The sequence below is a fragment of the Vigna angularis genome, chromosome 8, assembly GCF_016808095.1.
Source record: "Vigna angularis cultivar LongXiaoDou No.4 chromosome 8, ASM1680809v1, whole genome shotgun sequence".
NCBI classification, from domain to species: Eukaryota; Viridiplantae; Streptophyta; class Magnoliopsida; order Fabales; family Fabaceae; genus Vigna; species Vigna angularis.
Window position 1 is genome coordinate 12,056,211 of NC_068977.1, and position 16,022 is coordinate 12,072,232.

General features: G+C 37.4%; 1 protein-coding gene across 2 annotated transcripts in view; it reads left to right on the forward strand.

The window, feature by feature from the left end:
- Window positions 1-16,022, forward strand: part of LOC108345812 (valine--tRNA ligase, chloroplastic/mitochondrial 2) — a 48,961-nt gene that overhangs the window by 26,234 nt on the left and 6,705 nt on the right. For both annotated transcript variants that reach the window (XM_017584587.2, XM_017584589.2), the window contains 6 exons: window positions 2,712-2,823; window positions 6,691-6,801; window positions 6,897-7,034; window positions 9,670-9,720; window positions 9,797-9,909; window positions 10,011-10,164. In XM_017584587.2, the coding sequence (XP_017440076.1) occupies window positions 2,712-2,823; window positions 6,691-6,801; window positions 6,897-7,034; window positions 9,670-9,720; window positions 9,797-9,909; window positions 10,011-10,164 (679 nt within the window). The remainder of the gene's footprint in view (window positions 1-2,711; window positions 2,824-6,690; window positions 6,802-6,896; window positions 7,035-9,669; window positions 9,721-9,796; window positions 9,910-10,010; window positions 10,165-16,022) is intronic.

The following is a 16,022-nucleotide window of genomic DNA, read 5'->3' on the forward strand; positions in this document are numbered from 1 at the left end:
CACGCACCAATCAACACCAGAAAAACCTTTTTCCTACTACATTACTCGTCTACTTCTGAACATCCACAATCTTCCAGGTTTCAGCAATAAAATACAACTCTAGAGGAAACTGCAGTCACTTTTCTGTATGTGATGGTGCCGTAGTTCTCCTGGCCGTGGCCGTGGTGGTTGTTTTGCTAACTTTCAATGTTAGATTTGCCTCAAATATGGTCACACTACTAATGTATGTGTTTTTCGTTCTGATTCATCTTTTCAACCCCATGAATCTTTGGGTCTCTATGATCCGACCACCAATCAACCTCTGCACATCTCTACCACATCCTTCACTCCTTCATCTCAATCCCCTTTTTTTGCCACTTCTGCTATTTCTCTTGCCTCCAATGTGCCCACTACTATGCTAGCCAATTCATCCACTCCAGACCCTTTTACTACTTGGATCCCTGATTCTAGAGCCTCCTTCCATGTTATTGGAGACTCTCAAAATATTCAATAGTTCAAGCATTTTAATGGTCTTGATCAAATTTACATTGGCAACGATGAGGGTTTGAATGTTCTTGGTTCTAATTCTACATGTTTTAGCCATCCTAACTCAAACTTTTCTTTATATCTTCACAACTTACTGCTTGGTCCATCTATTACTAAAAATGTCCTAAGTGTCACTAAATTTTCCCTCAATTGTGGTGTTTACTTTGAATTTTATTGAATATAGTAAAATTAGATATAAGATTAATCTCTCTTGTGTCTAAAACACACATAAGGTAATATATTTATAATGAAGAATGATACAAATATATATGAAACCAAACATAAATATAGTAAATAGAAGATATTATTAAAAAAAAATTAACAATGTCTACCAATATCAAACTATAGCAAAAGTCTACGTTTCCTTAATTAACATAAAACACTATATATCTAACATTCCTCTCGCATCTTGCATTGCATCAAAGACATATTTTTATTGGATGGCATCAGATTGCTGTTATAAATTGCAACTTGTGTGGGAGCAAAATTCCTTGTGGCGGTTTTCTCGCTTTGGGTTGCATGATGCAGTTTTATAAGCTAAAACTTAAGCACAACTTTTTATTGCTTCCAAGCCCAATTACTTAACCCCGCACACCCCATTACCAATCTTACTCTATTATGAGTTTCTAGTGCAATATAATAATTGTGTGCATGTATGAATTCCGTAAATTTTTAAGGATCTTACTACTATCTGTTGATTTATGATCTACAGTTTGGTTTCCAATCTTGAGTAAGATCTTGATTTTTGCTCATGGAGAAGTTTATTTCATTTTTCTTCTCTTAAAAGTGCTTTTGGAAAAGCTAGCTAAGTAGACTTTGCATATAATATAGGTCTTGCAATGCTCATAAAGATGTGCAGCTGCATGTTTTGCACATCTTCAAATTTTGACATTGATCTAGTTTGATTCTCAACCTATTCATAATTTTGTGATATTCTGAACAATGAGGGAACCATGTCAGTATCGAACACCCTGCTCTCAATGTCATAGCAAGTACTAAAATCCTTCTTCAAGGAAAAAATGTTATTTAAGTCATCCATATCTCTTTAGTAGAGGAATATCATATAGTTTCTACTTATCTTAGGAAACAAAGAATGCCACATCTAGGTCATGATCACTAAATCCTCCAGCATAAATGTGCTCTTATCATGGCCGTCCTTTCAAAATCCTCTAAATGTACTAACTCCACTACAAATTTTTATGGCCACCAAATTGGTAAGGGCCTATTACATTTGGATGATCATTAGGATCTAAAGGAATGAATATCATCTCAAATATTTGGTCTTGAGACAAAGGTCACGAATTTGATCCTTGTAGGATCTACACCTATGGGCTACACAAGTTGATACTAACGGTGGTGCAAGACAGCTTGTAATGACTCCATTGATGTGCGATTGCCAGTGTTGTCATCATTGGTTTGGGGCACACCTTTCTGGTCCACCATTGACAAATAAAGCCAATAATGGCAAGCAATGGACGTTGTGGTGGTGGATGTTGATATGGAAGTGGAAATATAGATCTCAAGATTAGGAGCTCAAATACCAACTTGATCTATATAAAAAAGTAAAGAATTATTTTATTAATAAGAAACACACCCCTCCTACATTCTCATCACCTTGTAGCAATCAAATTCTCTAAATAAGGAAATAAAGGTATGCTGAAATGAATAGGAAGATTGTTAAGATATTGTTTTCCTAATTACTAAGGAGATATTGAGGATATTTTAATTGTAATAATCCTCCACTTACGCAAGTGTCTCGTGCTTGTATGAAATTTCTAATTGCAGCCTTGTGTCTAATGCTTTACTCTAGTTCATTTCATATTTAGTTGTGATTTTAGTCTTAGAAATTTGCATTAATTATGATTTTGCTTCCAAAAACTTAAAAAAATCTTTTCTAGCTCCTTAAAATTTGAAAAAAATATGGTTTTAGTCCCTTAATACTATATTTGGAAGACTAAAATAAGGTTTTTAAGATTTAACAGGATAATAAATTGTTTGTAGCACCAGGGATTAGAATTTTTTATTTTTTATTTTTAGGGACTAAAATCTTTTATAAATTTTGGACCAAATCAAAGTTACTCCAAATTTTAAGGACTAAAATCATAATTAAATCTATGGTCTATTTCTCTACTATTTATTTCATTGGGTAGTTCTATAAAGTAATACTACTTTTTACATATTGACAGGCATGATATATTGTTCTTTTGGGTCGCAAGAATGGTGATGATGGGGATTGAATTTACTGGAACGGTTCCATTTTCTTATGTTTATTTGCATGGACTCATCAGGGATTCACAGGTGATTTCAAGTTATACATGTATTTTGGGTTCCAACTTTTTGCACCCTACAATTTCTTGAACACCTCCCACATTATTCTAGAATACCTTGTGCTCTGGAACAACTTTACAGAATGTACAAAACTCATGTTCCGAAATGCAAGGGATGTGCCACAAGAAAATTGTGGAGTGTAGAAAGAAACACTATGTATTTTGTAATTACTATGGTGTTACCAAAACATCTTTTTGTTTCATGATATTAAATCTTATATTTTATGTAATGGCTTTGTAAATTGAAAAACTTTATGCTACTATTACTTAACAAAATATATGGAACAATTCAAACTTGGCAAGTCATGTGCTTCCATTTTTATTTTGAAAAGTCAAAACTTAGTTGGAAACTTGGCATCTCAAGTGTCAGGTATTAGTGTTTTCATTGGCTTTGGAATATTGATATGTTCAATTACTATACCAGCCAGGTCAAGGGATAACTCAAAGCTCTCTAATCTTCTAAGGTTTAACTTGCTATGTTTGATCATTTTGCGTTCTCCTCTTGGTTAATACAGTTGAAAACTTTGCACCTCAAGTGTTAGGTATTGTTAAGAAGTGGACTTTAAGTCTAACTCAACCCCATAAAACCGACTTGTAAGGTGAGGTTTGCACCCACTTATATATTATAAATTGGTCTTATCTCTAATTGATATAGGACTTTCAACACACCCCTCTCACGCCGAGGTATAGATATCATCTCGAGCGTGAGACTAGACATTATGAAGAGTTGCCTAATTTTTAAAATACAACTTCATCTCCTCATTTTCACAAAATTTCAACTCTTGAAGGAGTTGTTTAATCCCCACAAGTTTATATGCAGCTAGGGCCATAGGTCTATGTTCAACTTTTGCACTAGATCAAGCAAAAACACTTTGTTTCTTACTTTTTCAAGGTATAAGATTCCCTCCAAGGAACACACAATATCTTGTTTAAGATCTCATGTCAATTGGACAACTTGCCCAATTTACATGATAATACCCAAAGAGTTGATTATTTCCTTTATTCTCATACAACAATCTTTATCCTAGGGTCCTTTATAGATATTTGAGAATGCATTATCATAGCATTCTAGTGATCAATGTTAGGGTTCTACAGAAATTGACTCAACTCCCATTGGGTAAGAGAGATAAGGTCTTTGTTATAGTGATATATAAGAGTTTTGCTAGATACCTACTTAGTTCTGGAAAAGTTCACCTTGGTGTCATTAACTTTTTGATTTGGTTCATAGGACTATCAGCAGGCTTGCAATTTGTCAGGCATGTCTCGTAAGTATCAACATTTCTTTGTTAAATGATGACACTTTCGTTAGAAAGCCTAGATCTTTAGTTTGAAAGGGGCCGAATAAATGCTTTTTTATTTGGGCAATTTTAGTGATATCATTTCTTGTAATAAAAATCTCATCAACATAGACCATATGATAAACATGTGTCCTAGGAGAAGTATATCAATAAAACACTAAATGATCTGTCCCGCATAGTTTCAATCCAAAAATCTACACAATATGACTAAATTATTCAAACCAAGTTCGAGGTGATTTTTTCTGGCTAAAGAGAGACTTATGTAATTTACAAATTGAACTAGACTCCCCATAAGCAATAAATCCATGAGGTTGCTTCTCGTTGATTTTCTCCTCTATATCACCATGAAGAAAGACATTTTTTAATGTGAAGCAAGTGAAGAAGCCACGAGCAAATGGGAACTATAGTAAAGGAAAAGACAAACAATGTTGATCTTAGCCTTAGAAGAAAAAATATCATGGTAGTCCTGGCTATAAATCTGAGTGGATCCCTCTAGCTAATGGGTGAGCTTCACGTCCATGGATTTCATCAATCATTGTTCGAAGTCCCACATCAACTAGGTATAAGGCCAATTTACATTATTTAAGTGCGTGCAAACCTCACTTTACAAGCTAGTTTTGTAAAGTTAGGTTAAGTTTAAATTTCATTTCTTATTATGGTATTCGAGCTTAGAGCCTATCTTAGCAAAATTTTTTATTAATTTAGTCTATTGGTCATGTTCAATATAATAAAGAAATTATGTATGAGATTAATCTCCCTTTGTATTGAATATGCACATAGGGTACTAATAATAACAAACTAACTAAAGATAAAAGATAAAGATAAGATATCTATATAAGATATCTAATAATCTAATATATCTAACACTTTCCCTCAAGCTGGTACATACAAATTGTATGTACCAAGCTTGTTACAAATATAATCAATTCTCAGTCCCTTTAAAGACTTAGTGAAAATATCTAGTAACTGATCATTTGAGTTAACGAACTCAGTCTTGATGTCTCAAAATACAATCTTCTCTAGAATGGAATGACAGTCAATTTAAATGTATTTGGTCCTTTCATGAAAGACAGGATTGAAACTGATATGATATGAAGAGCTGCCTGAAGAATATTTCTATTGAAGAATGATATAAGTATATATGACAACCAAATATAAAAATGGTAAATCGAAGATATTTTTAAAAACTATATCTATCAATATAAAAAATGTACGTTTCCCTAATTAACATAAAACGTAATATATCTATCAGACTAAAATCCACTTCTTAACATTATTTTTTTCTATATTTGAGAGAAGTAAAATAAGGAAACCCAAAGTATACAAACTTTCTTAATTGCATATCATCATATCTATGTATTATTTTAATATATAAATTCAGCACATTCTTTTGGTAGAAATTCTATATTAGTGTATGGAAAATTAGAAATTGATTTTATAAAACATAAAGCACTTTGATAATTATGTTTTGGTCAAAGAGCATAAATAGTGACACACTTAGTTATGTAATTGTTCGATTTTTTAAATATTTTCTACAAAATCATTTTGTAAACATGGCTTGGTTTTAGTGCTGTCAAAATGGGTTGAAACCCGTGAGCCAACCCGGCTCACGGGTTTGAGCCGGGTTGGGTTGGAAAAAAAGGCAAAAATTTTGATGTGAGCCAATTTTGACCCGGCTCACACGGGTTGAACCTGTGGTAGGTCGGGTTGGCTCACCAACCCACCTATTTTTTTTAATTAAATTAATTATTCAAATCCTATTTTTTTTATTGAAATCAAATTAATTAAATTAATTATTCAAAATGCACAACCTTTACTTAGCGATAGAGCCTTTCGCGCTGTTGTCTTTCCAAAAGTTCCCTCCTGGAAATAAAACCCTAAGATTATAGATTGAATAATATTATAGATGGAGATAAAGAAGATGATTCAAGAGAGCATAATACTGTGGATTTATCCATTCAGGACTCCAATTTAATAGATGGATAATTCAGGAATATATCATTTGTTTTATCTTGTTTTAGACCTATCTACAAGCATGACAGTTTTATCTTGTGCTATATATTTTTGTTAACGACTATATGTAGTTTCTTGGTCAAACGGTTGTGTATGTCTCATTAAACTAAATTGGTAAAATTTTATGCTTGATTGCTTAGAATATATATAACAATATATTTCTTTTGTTTCATTTTCTTTTATATCAATTGGTCCAATTATTACTGTTTCAATTTGATCGATCAAAGTAACATGTTATAAGAATCTGAGAAGAAGAGGGTGAAAAAAAAGTTAATTAAGTGAGCCAATGAGCCAACCCGTTTAACCCACTAACCCGTGGTGGGTTGGGTCGGGTTCAAATTATTTCGGCTTGCTAATAAATGAGCCGGGTTGGGTTGGCTCACTAAGTGACCAACCCGTGGTGGGTCGGATCGGGTCGGGCCGAGTTATCCGTTTTGACAGCTCTACTGGGTTTTAAACTTATGAACTTTAAGGTCTAACCTATGCATGTCTGTAAACTGATTATGTAACAATTGTATTATTTTCAGGGAAGAAAAATGTCTAAAACATTGGGAAATGTAGTAGATCCCCTTGACACTATCAAAGATTTTGGGACAGATGCTTTACGTTTCACACTAGCTTTAGGCACAGCTGGCCAGGTTTGTTTTGCTGTATTCTAATTGTAGACTGTTGTTTATTCCATGAAAAAATTGATTATCTTAGATGCAGATGGGATGCTGTTTTTCTCTTCCAGGACCTTAATTTGTCAACTGAGCGGTTGACCTCCAACAAAGCCTTCACAAACAAATTGTGGAATGCTGGCAAATTTATATTGCAGAACCTGCCTAATGAGAATGATACGTCTGCTTGGGAAAAAATATTGTCTTATAAGGTAGGGACACTCTTAGCATCCAATGATTAGACAGCTAACCCTCTCCCCTCTTTTTAATGAGTTATACATGTTTAAAAGGATGACACCCCAGTTAGCACTTTCTAAATCCCCTCTTTCTTATTTCGTCACTAATAAAAATCTTTTTTTCAACTTTTTTCTCTTTAGATAAAAGAAGAAATTAATTAAGATGGAGAGAAAGTTACAAAGGGAAAGGAATAGCACAAAGCACAAAAAGAAAGGAGAAAAATGAATGTAAAATCAACTAGTTGCATCAAACTGTAGCTGATGTTGGACATTGTAAAAAAAGTTAGCCTCTTCCTACCTAAAATTAAGAATTAAATTAGGGACCTCGGACACCCAACATTCAACCTGAATGTTGAAAAAGGAATCCCACAAGGAGTCTTAAACACAGCGGTGTAAGAACAAGTATGTGCTTGGTTCTGAGCTTTCACTACTACATTACACACATCAAGGAAAAAGCCTGATGGCTCTTACAAACATGAAAATGTCATTGGTAATTATTTTATTGAGAACAATGTCCAAATAAAAGATGTGACCTATGACAGACTTGATTTCCATAACAAGAAGAAAACATCAAACAACCAATTTGAATTGTGGGATAAAAGCTTTGCTCAAGAACACTTCAGGAATTCCCTACTCTTTAAGTTGTGAAAGAAGTTACATTTCTACTGAGTAACATTACCTTTCATGCTAAAAATTTCTTATGTGAGACGAGAAGAGACTTAGATATCAGAATGGTATAAGGGAAACTTGTGGTCCTCTTGGAAGTAGACATAATAATTGTTGCCTAGCTTTGAACAAAGCCAAGACTTAAATGATATCGTAAATACTAGATTATTAGAATAAAAGTATCCTTAATATCTCCATAATGATTAGGAAAAAAATAACTTTAGAATCTTGTTATTCGGGTTAGTATATTTTTATTTCCTTATTTTAAAGAGTTTGATTATTATAAATAGATTTGGTATCTTGAGCAATGTTTAAGATCCAAATGATGAAGCTCATTGTTTCTGTTTATAATAGTCAAACCCATTAAAATAAGGAAATAAAATTACATTGGCTCGAATAGGAAGATTCTAAATAAAATCATCTTGAGTGGAAGTGTTAGAATAAGCATCTTAAATAGAATTTATTGAAAAGTTGTGTGCTTTGTTTGTACCTAGTTTCTAGATATGACCTTATTCTTTTCTCTTCCGTCTCATTCATTGTATCTAAAATCTCCAATGTCATTATAAACATGAGATCCTAAGAGAGGGAAATCACTCTCAAATTCATTATCTATTCTTTTTTATTCATCTCAAGTGGATAAAAATCATACTAGTTGACCCCAAAATAAAGGTGTTGAAGACCCCACTTCATTTTGAATTAAGACCAAATTATAATATATATAAGTGAATGCAACCTGACCTTAAAAGTTGGTTTTATGAGGTCGAATTAGGCTTAAATTTCACGTTTTGAAGATGGTATAAGAGACATACAAAACCTATCCTAGCAAGGTGTTGGTCCTCATGTTTAGGACTAAAATAGTGGATTGTTAGGATTAAAATATCCTCAATATCCATAGTGATTAGGAAAATTATGTTTAGAATTTTTCAATTCATTTCAACATATTTGTATTTCCTTATTTTAAAGAAATTGAGTATTTCAAACAGAAATGATGAGAATGTAATTTGTGTGATTGTTATCAATTAAATGATTTTTTATTTCCTTACATTGTTCAAGTGATAGTATATAGCTTTTGAAAATCATGAAGTGAATACTTAAGAATATAGGGTTGCTGAAGAGCTTTTGGAAAAAACAGTCATCAGACCCTTCATTTATATAAAATCATAAGTCTTGAATCAATACAAAGGGAGAGAATCTCTTGATTATAGGGATGATGCAATCTGACGTTAAATGAAAGGATAAAAGCAATAATAATGTAAGAATAATATTGAATCAAATATAACAAAACTCTCAACAAATTTGCATCAAACCTCATCCCACCTGTCATGGTGTCACTGTGTCAGGAGACTCCTTTATACCTCAGGATTCAACCAAAGTACCACAATTATATTTTCATTCAGGATCTAGGAATTGACTCATGAGGCTTGATGCAAATAATATGTCAAGTCTAGTTATGGTAAGGTAATTCGGCTTTTTCACGAGAGTTTAGTATTCCTGGATCTAAGAAGGGATTCCCTTCTGATATGAAACAAGTTTGGTGTTGCTAACTTAAGAATTATACTTGTTTCTTAAAAGCTTGAATAAAAATTGTCTTCATGCTCATTATTTATATAAACAAAAGGAGAGAATCCCTTGATTATGATACAATTGAACATTAAATGAAAAGATAAAAAGGGTAATATTGTAAAAATAGCACTAAATCAAATCAAAATAAATCGTTGTCAAATTTCATCAAATCTTCGTTGACTATTAGTAGGAACTCTACAGACATGTGAAAGTGAAGCAAATAATAAACTTGAAAAGTTAGTATGATCAATTTATTGTGACACTTATCATTTTAATGCAGGATGTTTGCTTAATATTCATACTGCAGTTACTTCTAGCTTGGCGGATGTTTGCTTAACACTAAACATATTGTCTTAACTAAAACTTTTTTTATTGTGTTCAGTTTGACAGTGAAGGCATTGTGGTTAATCTTCCTTTACCTGAGTGTTGGGTGGTAAGGAGTTTTTGTTTTTAGATTTTGTATGTTGATAATGTTGCTTGTCTGTGATAATCTTGATTCAATTTTTTAGGTGTCAAAACTTCATTTGCTCATTGAATCTGTCAGTGCAAGCTATGACAAATTTTACTTTGGAGAAGTGGGACGAGAAATATATGACTTCTTTTGGGCTGATTTTGCTGATTGGTATGTTGCTTTTATACTAGTTGTACTATGTGTTTGTGTTTCTATTGGTGATCTTTATGGGTCTTTGCATTGCGTTTGAGTAATGCTCTCTGATCTTTTAGGTACATTGAGGCTAGTAAAGGGCGTCTTTATCACTCTGGAGTTGGAGGCAACTCTGTTGCTTCAGTGGCACAGGCTGTTCTGTTATATACTTTCGAGAACATACTCAAAGTTCTGCATCCTTTCATGCCATTTGTAACTGAGGAGCTGTGGCAGGTAACTTTGATGCACTATATATATATATATATATATATATAACACAGCACAGAAAACAAAGTTATAGTGATGCTTTTGTATGTTTCTGTAATTTCTTGCTTTTAGGTTGATGGGACTTATTATTAAACATATTTATGATGATGTTTTCAAGTCTTTGCCATTCAGTTAAACTATGTTGTCTCCTAAATAAACAAAAATGCATGGATTGAATCTGGAGAAGCCTAGGCTTCTCAGAATCACAATTGGGAATTTTAGCTTCCCCTTTAATAGCTATTTTCTTAGGGTTGTTTCTGCAACTATTTGGATGTTGGATTCTTATCACATATGAAATAGTAAAATCGCTACAATCATCTATAAAAGTAAGAAACCAGCGGGCACCATAAACATTTGGGACAGTTGAGGGACCCCACACATTGGTATGAATTAAATAGAAGGGAAAAATGCATGTATTATTACTAATTGGAAAAGGAACACGTTTGTGCTTAGCAAGCTCACACACTTCAGAATTGAGATTTGCCACATCTAATTTGCTAAAAAGGTAAGGGAATAACGATTTTATGACCCTAAAGGAAGGATGTCCGAGGTGACAATCATGTAGGAAGACCTTCTCCCTGTTGGTCTTTATTGAATCAGAGAAAAAAGGTGTTGTTTTCCAAGTCTGGTGGAAGATTTGGGTGGTCCAATTAATACAAGTCATTCCATTCTCTAGCATGTCCAAGTATCCTCCCCTAGTACTTGTTCTGTAGAACACATTGTCACAAAAATAACATTACATGAAAGATCCTGTATGAGTTTTTTTATGGAAATCAAATTGACAGATAATTTAGAAATATGAAGGACATTCTTAAGGGTTATGGATGGGCTTATTTGGACTTCTCCATGACCTACTCCAATCATTAGGGAGCCATCATTTGTTGATATTTTCTTGTTGCTAGGGCAAGGGGTGTAAATTGAGAAATGTTTGGGTAGGGGTGTCATGTGGTCGGTAGCCCCAGATTTTAGTATCCGATATGGGTTATGGTTTTTATCTAAGGCATTAAGTTCAAAAGAAGAACACTCACCAAGCGTACTTGAATGTGCTAGAGAACAACTACTTGGTGACTTATCCATCTTTTTGAGGAATGATCTCATATGTTCGTTCTTTTTGAGGAATGATCTCATATGTTCGTTCTACTTCATCCTAGTTAAGTTGAATCGCACCTCTATTTTCTTCGTCTGTTTCAACACTTATGTGTGCTTGTCCTCCCTTTCTAGTCTTGTCTCCTTTTTCTCCCTACTCCTTGTCACAATTATGGGATCCCCAATCTCTACTAGGTGGCTTTCCATGTAGCTTCCAACGTTTATCACGAGTGTGGCTAGGCTTGTTACAGAAGGTACACCAAATTCCTTCATCTTTCTTCTCGATATTGGCTATTCCCCCCTTTTTCGAGTCTATCATCATGGCTGATCCGAAAGCTATCATTGCTGAATTTTCCATGGTTGGGGTTTCCAACATTATTCCTCTTTTGCCTTCTGCACTTCTGACCATAGCTACTACTTCATTTATTCCTAGAATTTTGTCTTTACCAAGAATCTGGACTCTCACTTGATCAAAATCAGAGTTAAGCCCCACCAAGAAATCATAGACTCTATCTTGCTCAATATACTCTTTGGGCATTGCTGAATCATCTGAGCACTTGGCATTCATGACCCTGTAATGACCCTGTAATGGTCTAATTCTATCCATAGGGATTTGAGTTGATTGGCATACCCTATAACAATCTTGTTTTCCTGTTTTGCAGCCACACTCTTCACCTTCACATCATATAGTTGAGCAGCATCTTTAGCTTTGGAATATGTATGCTCCATGGCATTCTGATAGGAGGCTGAGAGTCTATGAGAGGAGAAGGAAGAGTTAGTAGAGTTAGTTACTCTAACTGTCTTAACAGTTAGGAAAGACGCGGGATAGACTTGTATATATAGGAAGTAGTTATATGTTGAGGGGACTTTTGATTGCTTGCATTCTTTGAACAGGAAACGTTATTCCTGTGGGGGAGGTTAGGCTCCCATAACTACTCTGTATATGAATTTCTTACTGGGAATACTAAGTGTGGAGGTTAATTCAGTGTTCGGTTGAATGTTAGTGAGATTCTTCCCTAGGTTTCCTAATTGGAAACCCAACAATTTGGTCCGACCTGCCGGATCCGAGAAATGGAGAGTGCAACGGAGGCGAGATTGGAAGCGATTGAGATAACGATGGAAGGGATGAAGGCGGAATCGGTGGCGGTACGGAGGGACTTACAGCAAATCATGAAGATGTTGGGGAAGCAAGTCGTTCAGGCAGAAGGGAGTTCCGATGATAGTTCCGTAAATGACAACCGCCAAAGAGTCGGGAGGGAGGTCGGAGACGGAGGAACCGGCGATAGGAGTGATGAACAGAAACCGTGGAGAAGAAGGGTGGAATTGCCCTCTTTTGATGGGGCGGAACCACTGAGTTGGCTCAATAGAGCCGAGAGGTTTTTCAATATACAGAAGGTGTCCAACGACGAGGAGAAAGTCGAAATTGCGTACGTCAGTATGGAGGGGAGTGCGGCGTATTGGTTCACCTTTTGGAAGGAAAAAGCGAGGAATCGATCGTGGGAAGGACTAAAGGCAGCCATGATCAACCGTTTTGGAGGAGTATTTAGGGGAACGGTGTTCGAGAGGTTGGCGACTGTACGCCAGACGGGTACGGTGGAGGAGTTCGTTCGGGATTTTGAGGTATTGATGGGGCAGACGAGGGGCATACCTGATGAGCAGGTACTGGGTTATTTTTTGGCGGGATTGCGTGACGATGTAAAGGTCCAGGTGCGAATTCAAAACCCATCGGAATTGATGGAGGCGATGCGGATTGCTCGGGATGTCGAGGGGGCTATCATGCAAGCACAGGGAGGATACGGGAATGGGGTCAAAGTTAACCTGCTGGGAACACGATCAACGGGGACTGTGATGCGATCGGAACCCAATCGAAACGCGACTCCACAAACGGCGAGAACGGAGAGTACGGGATCAGGGAGAAGAGATGGGGTGACGACGCATGCAAATGCGAGAGTGGGTGCAAACGCTGGGAACGAAAACAGAGGGAGGATGGTGAGAAATCTACCATACCCAGAATTTCTCAAAAGAAAGGAGGAAGGTCGGTGCTTCCGTTGCGGAGGACCGTTTGCACCAGGCCATAGGTGTACTGAGAAGAGCCTACGCGTGTTGCTATTAGCCGAGGATGAGGAGGAAGATGAATGCGAAGAAGTGGGAAGCCTAGAAGAGAAACCCATGGAGTTATCCGCCTGCTCCGTTGAAGGATTAACAACACCCAAGACCCTGAAGTTGAGAGGACGAATTGGAGAGAGAGAAGTGGTGGTACTCGTAGATAGTGGCGCAAGCCACAATTACATCAGCCGGAAGTTGGTGGAGGAGTTAGAACTGCCTATGATTGACACACGGCCATATTCGGTTAGTTTAGGGGATGGACACAGGAGGATGACGCGTGGTCGCTGCGAGAAAATAAGAGTGGAATTGGGAGACGCCACAGTCGAGGAGGAGTTCTTTGTCTTTGAACTAGGAGAAGTGGACGTCATTTTGGGTGTTGCATGGCTGGGAAATTTGGGAGAAGTGAGAGTTAATTGGGGGGAGATGACGATGATCTACAACGTGGACGGCAGGAAGATTAAGATACGGGGTGACCCAACATTGGCGCGACAGCTGGTAGAGCCCAGAACGTTGTCCAAGATAGTGGATGCTGAGTCATGGGCATTAGTGTGGAGTCTGAATGGGGTGGAGCAGGAGAGAGATGACGGGTGGAGCGGTGATTTGACGGGAGAGCAGAAAGCAGAGTTGGAAGCGCTGTTACAAGCGCACTATGGCGTTTTCCAAGAAACAAAAGGGTTACCCCCATCACGTGACAAAGAGCACAACATTACACTTAAGGAGGGAGTGGATCCTATAAATGTCCGCCCCTATAGGTATCCACACTTCATGAAAAGTGAGATCGAAAAGCAAGTGACAGACATGACAAAAGCGGGGCTCATCCGACCCAGTTCTAGCCCATTCTCCAGCCCCGTAATATTGGTGAAGAAGAAGGACGGTAGTTGGCGTTTCTGTGTAGACTACCGAGCCTTAAACAGGGCCACCGTCCCTGATAAATTTCCCATTCCAGTCATAGAAGAGCTGTTGGACGAGCTGAAGGGGGCGAAGTACTTCTCCAAAATTGATCTTAAAGAGGGGTACCATCAGATTAGAATGAATGAAGACGATGTACCCAAGACTGCCTTCCGCACTCACCAGGGGCATTTTGAATTCTTGGTGATGCCCTTCGGACTAATGAATGCGCCGGCCACCTTTCAAGGAGCGATGAACAAGCTGTTCCAGAACTATCTCAGGAAATTCGTGTTAGTTTTTTTTGATGATATACTGGTGTACAGCCCCACATGGAGAGACCATTTAGAACAGCTGGGGTTGGTGTTGAGAATATTGGAACAACAACGGTGGGTAGCAAACAGTAAGAAGTGTGAATTCGGGAAGCAGCGAATTCGCTATTTGGGCCACCAAATTTCTGCAATGGGGGTCGAAATGGATGTGGATAAGGTGAAAGCAGTGTATGAGTGGGGCGAGCCGAGGAGTTTGAAGGAGTTGCGTGGGTTCCTAGGTCTGACAGGATACTATCGGCGTTTTGTGTCGGGATATGGAAGGATAGCGAAACCACTGACCGATTTATTGAAGAAGGGTCAGTTTGCTTGGTCAGAAGCAGCAAGCACAGCCATGGCCAAGTTAAAAGCAGCTTTGACCACTGCTCCCGTGTTGGCATTGCCCGATTTCCAGCAAGATTTCCATATAGAATGTGACGCCTCAGGTGGGGGCGTAGGAGCGGTGCTAACCCAGGAGGGCAGACCCATTGCTTTCTACAACAAAGCCTTATCTGCAGGATCACTGAGCAAATCCATTTATGAAAAAGAATTGATGGCTTTAGTCATGGCCATTCAGCATTGGCGTCCCTACTTTGTTGGGAGAAGGTTTATTGTTCATACGGATCAGCGGAGTCTGAAATACTTCCTAGAGCAGCGTATAGTCACCCAAAACCAACAAAATTGGTTGGCTAAATTGATGGGGTATGATTTCGAAATAATCTACAAGAAGGGAAGTACCAACCGAGCGGCGGATGCTCTATCGAGGAGAGAAGAGGGTAATACGGAGGAAGGGGAGTTGCACTTGCTATCCAGGCCATTCTGGCCAGATTTTAATGAAGTTTTGAAGGAAGTGGAGGAGGATGAAGTATTACAGAGGCTGATTAATGAGATTAAGAAGAACCCCGAGAGTCATCTGGCTTATACAATGGAGAATGATAGGTTGCACTACAAGGGTCGAATGGTAATATCAGCGAGTTCAGCATGGGTCTCTAAGCTGCTAGCTGAATTCCATGTAACTAAAACAGGGGGCCACTCTGGAATTTACCGCACGTATAGAAGAATCGCCCAGTCTCTATATTGGGTGGGAATGAAGAAGATGGTTACTGAGTACGTTGCTAGGTGTGAGGTGTGTCAGCAGCATAAATACTTGGCTGCTTCTCCTCAAGGGCTGCTACAACCCTTACCAATTCCACAGGTGGTATGGGAAGAGGTGAGCATGGATTTCATAGTAAAACTGCCAAAATCACACGGCCATGATGCGGTTCTTGTGGTCGTAGACAGATTGAGCAAATATGGCCATTTCATTGCTTTGAGACACCCTTACTCGGCCAAGACAGTAGCGGAAATATTTGCAAGGGAAGTCGTAAGATTGCATGGGATTCCTGTGTCGATTGTGACTGATAGAGACCCCATCTTCTTAAGCATATTTTGGAAGGAGTT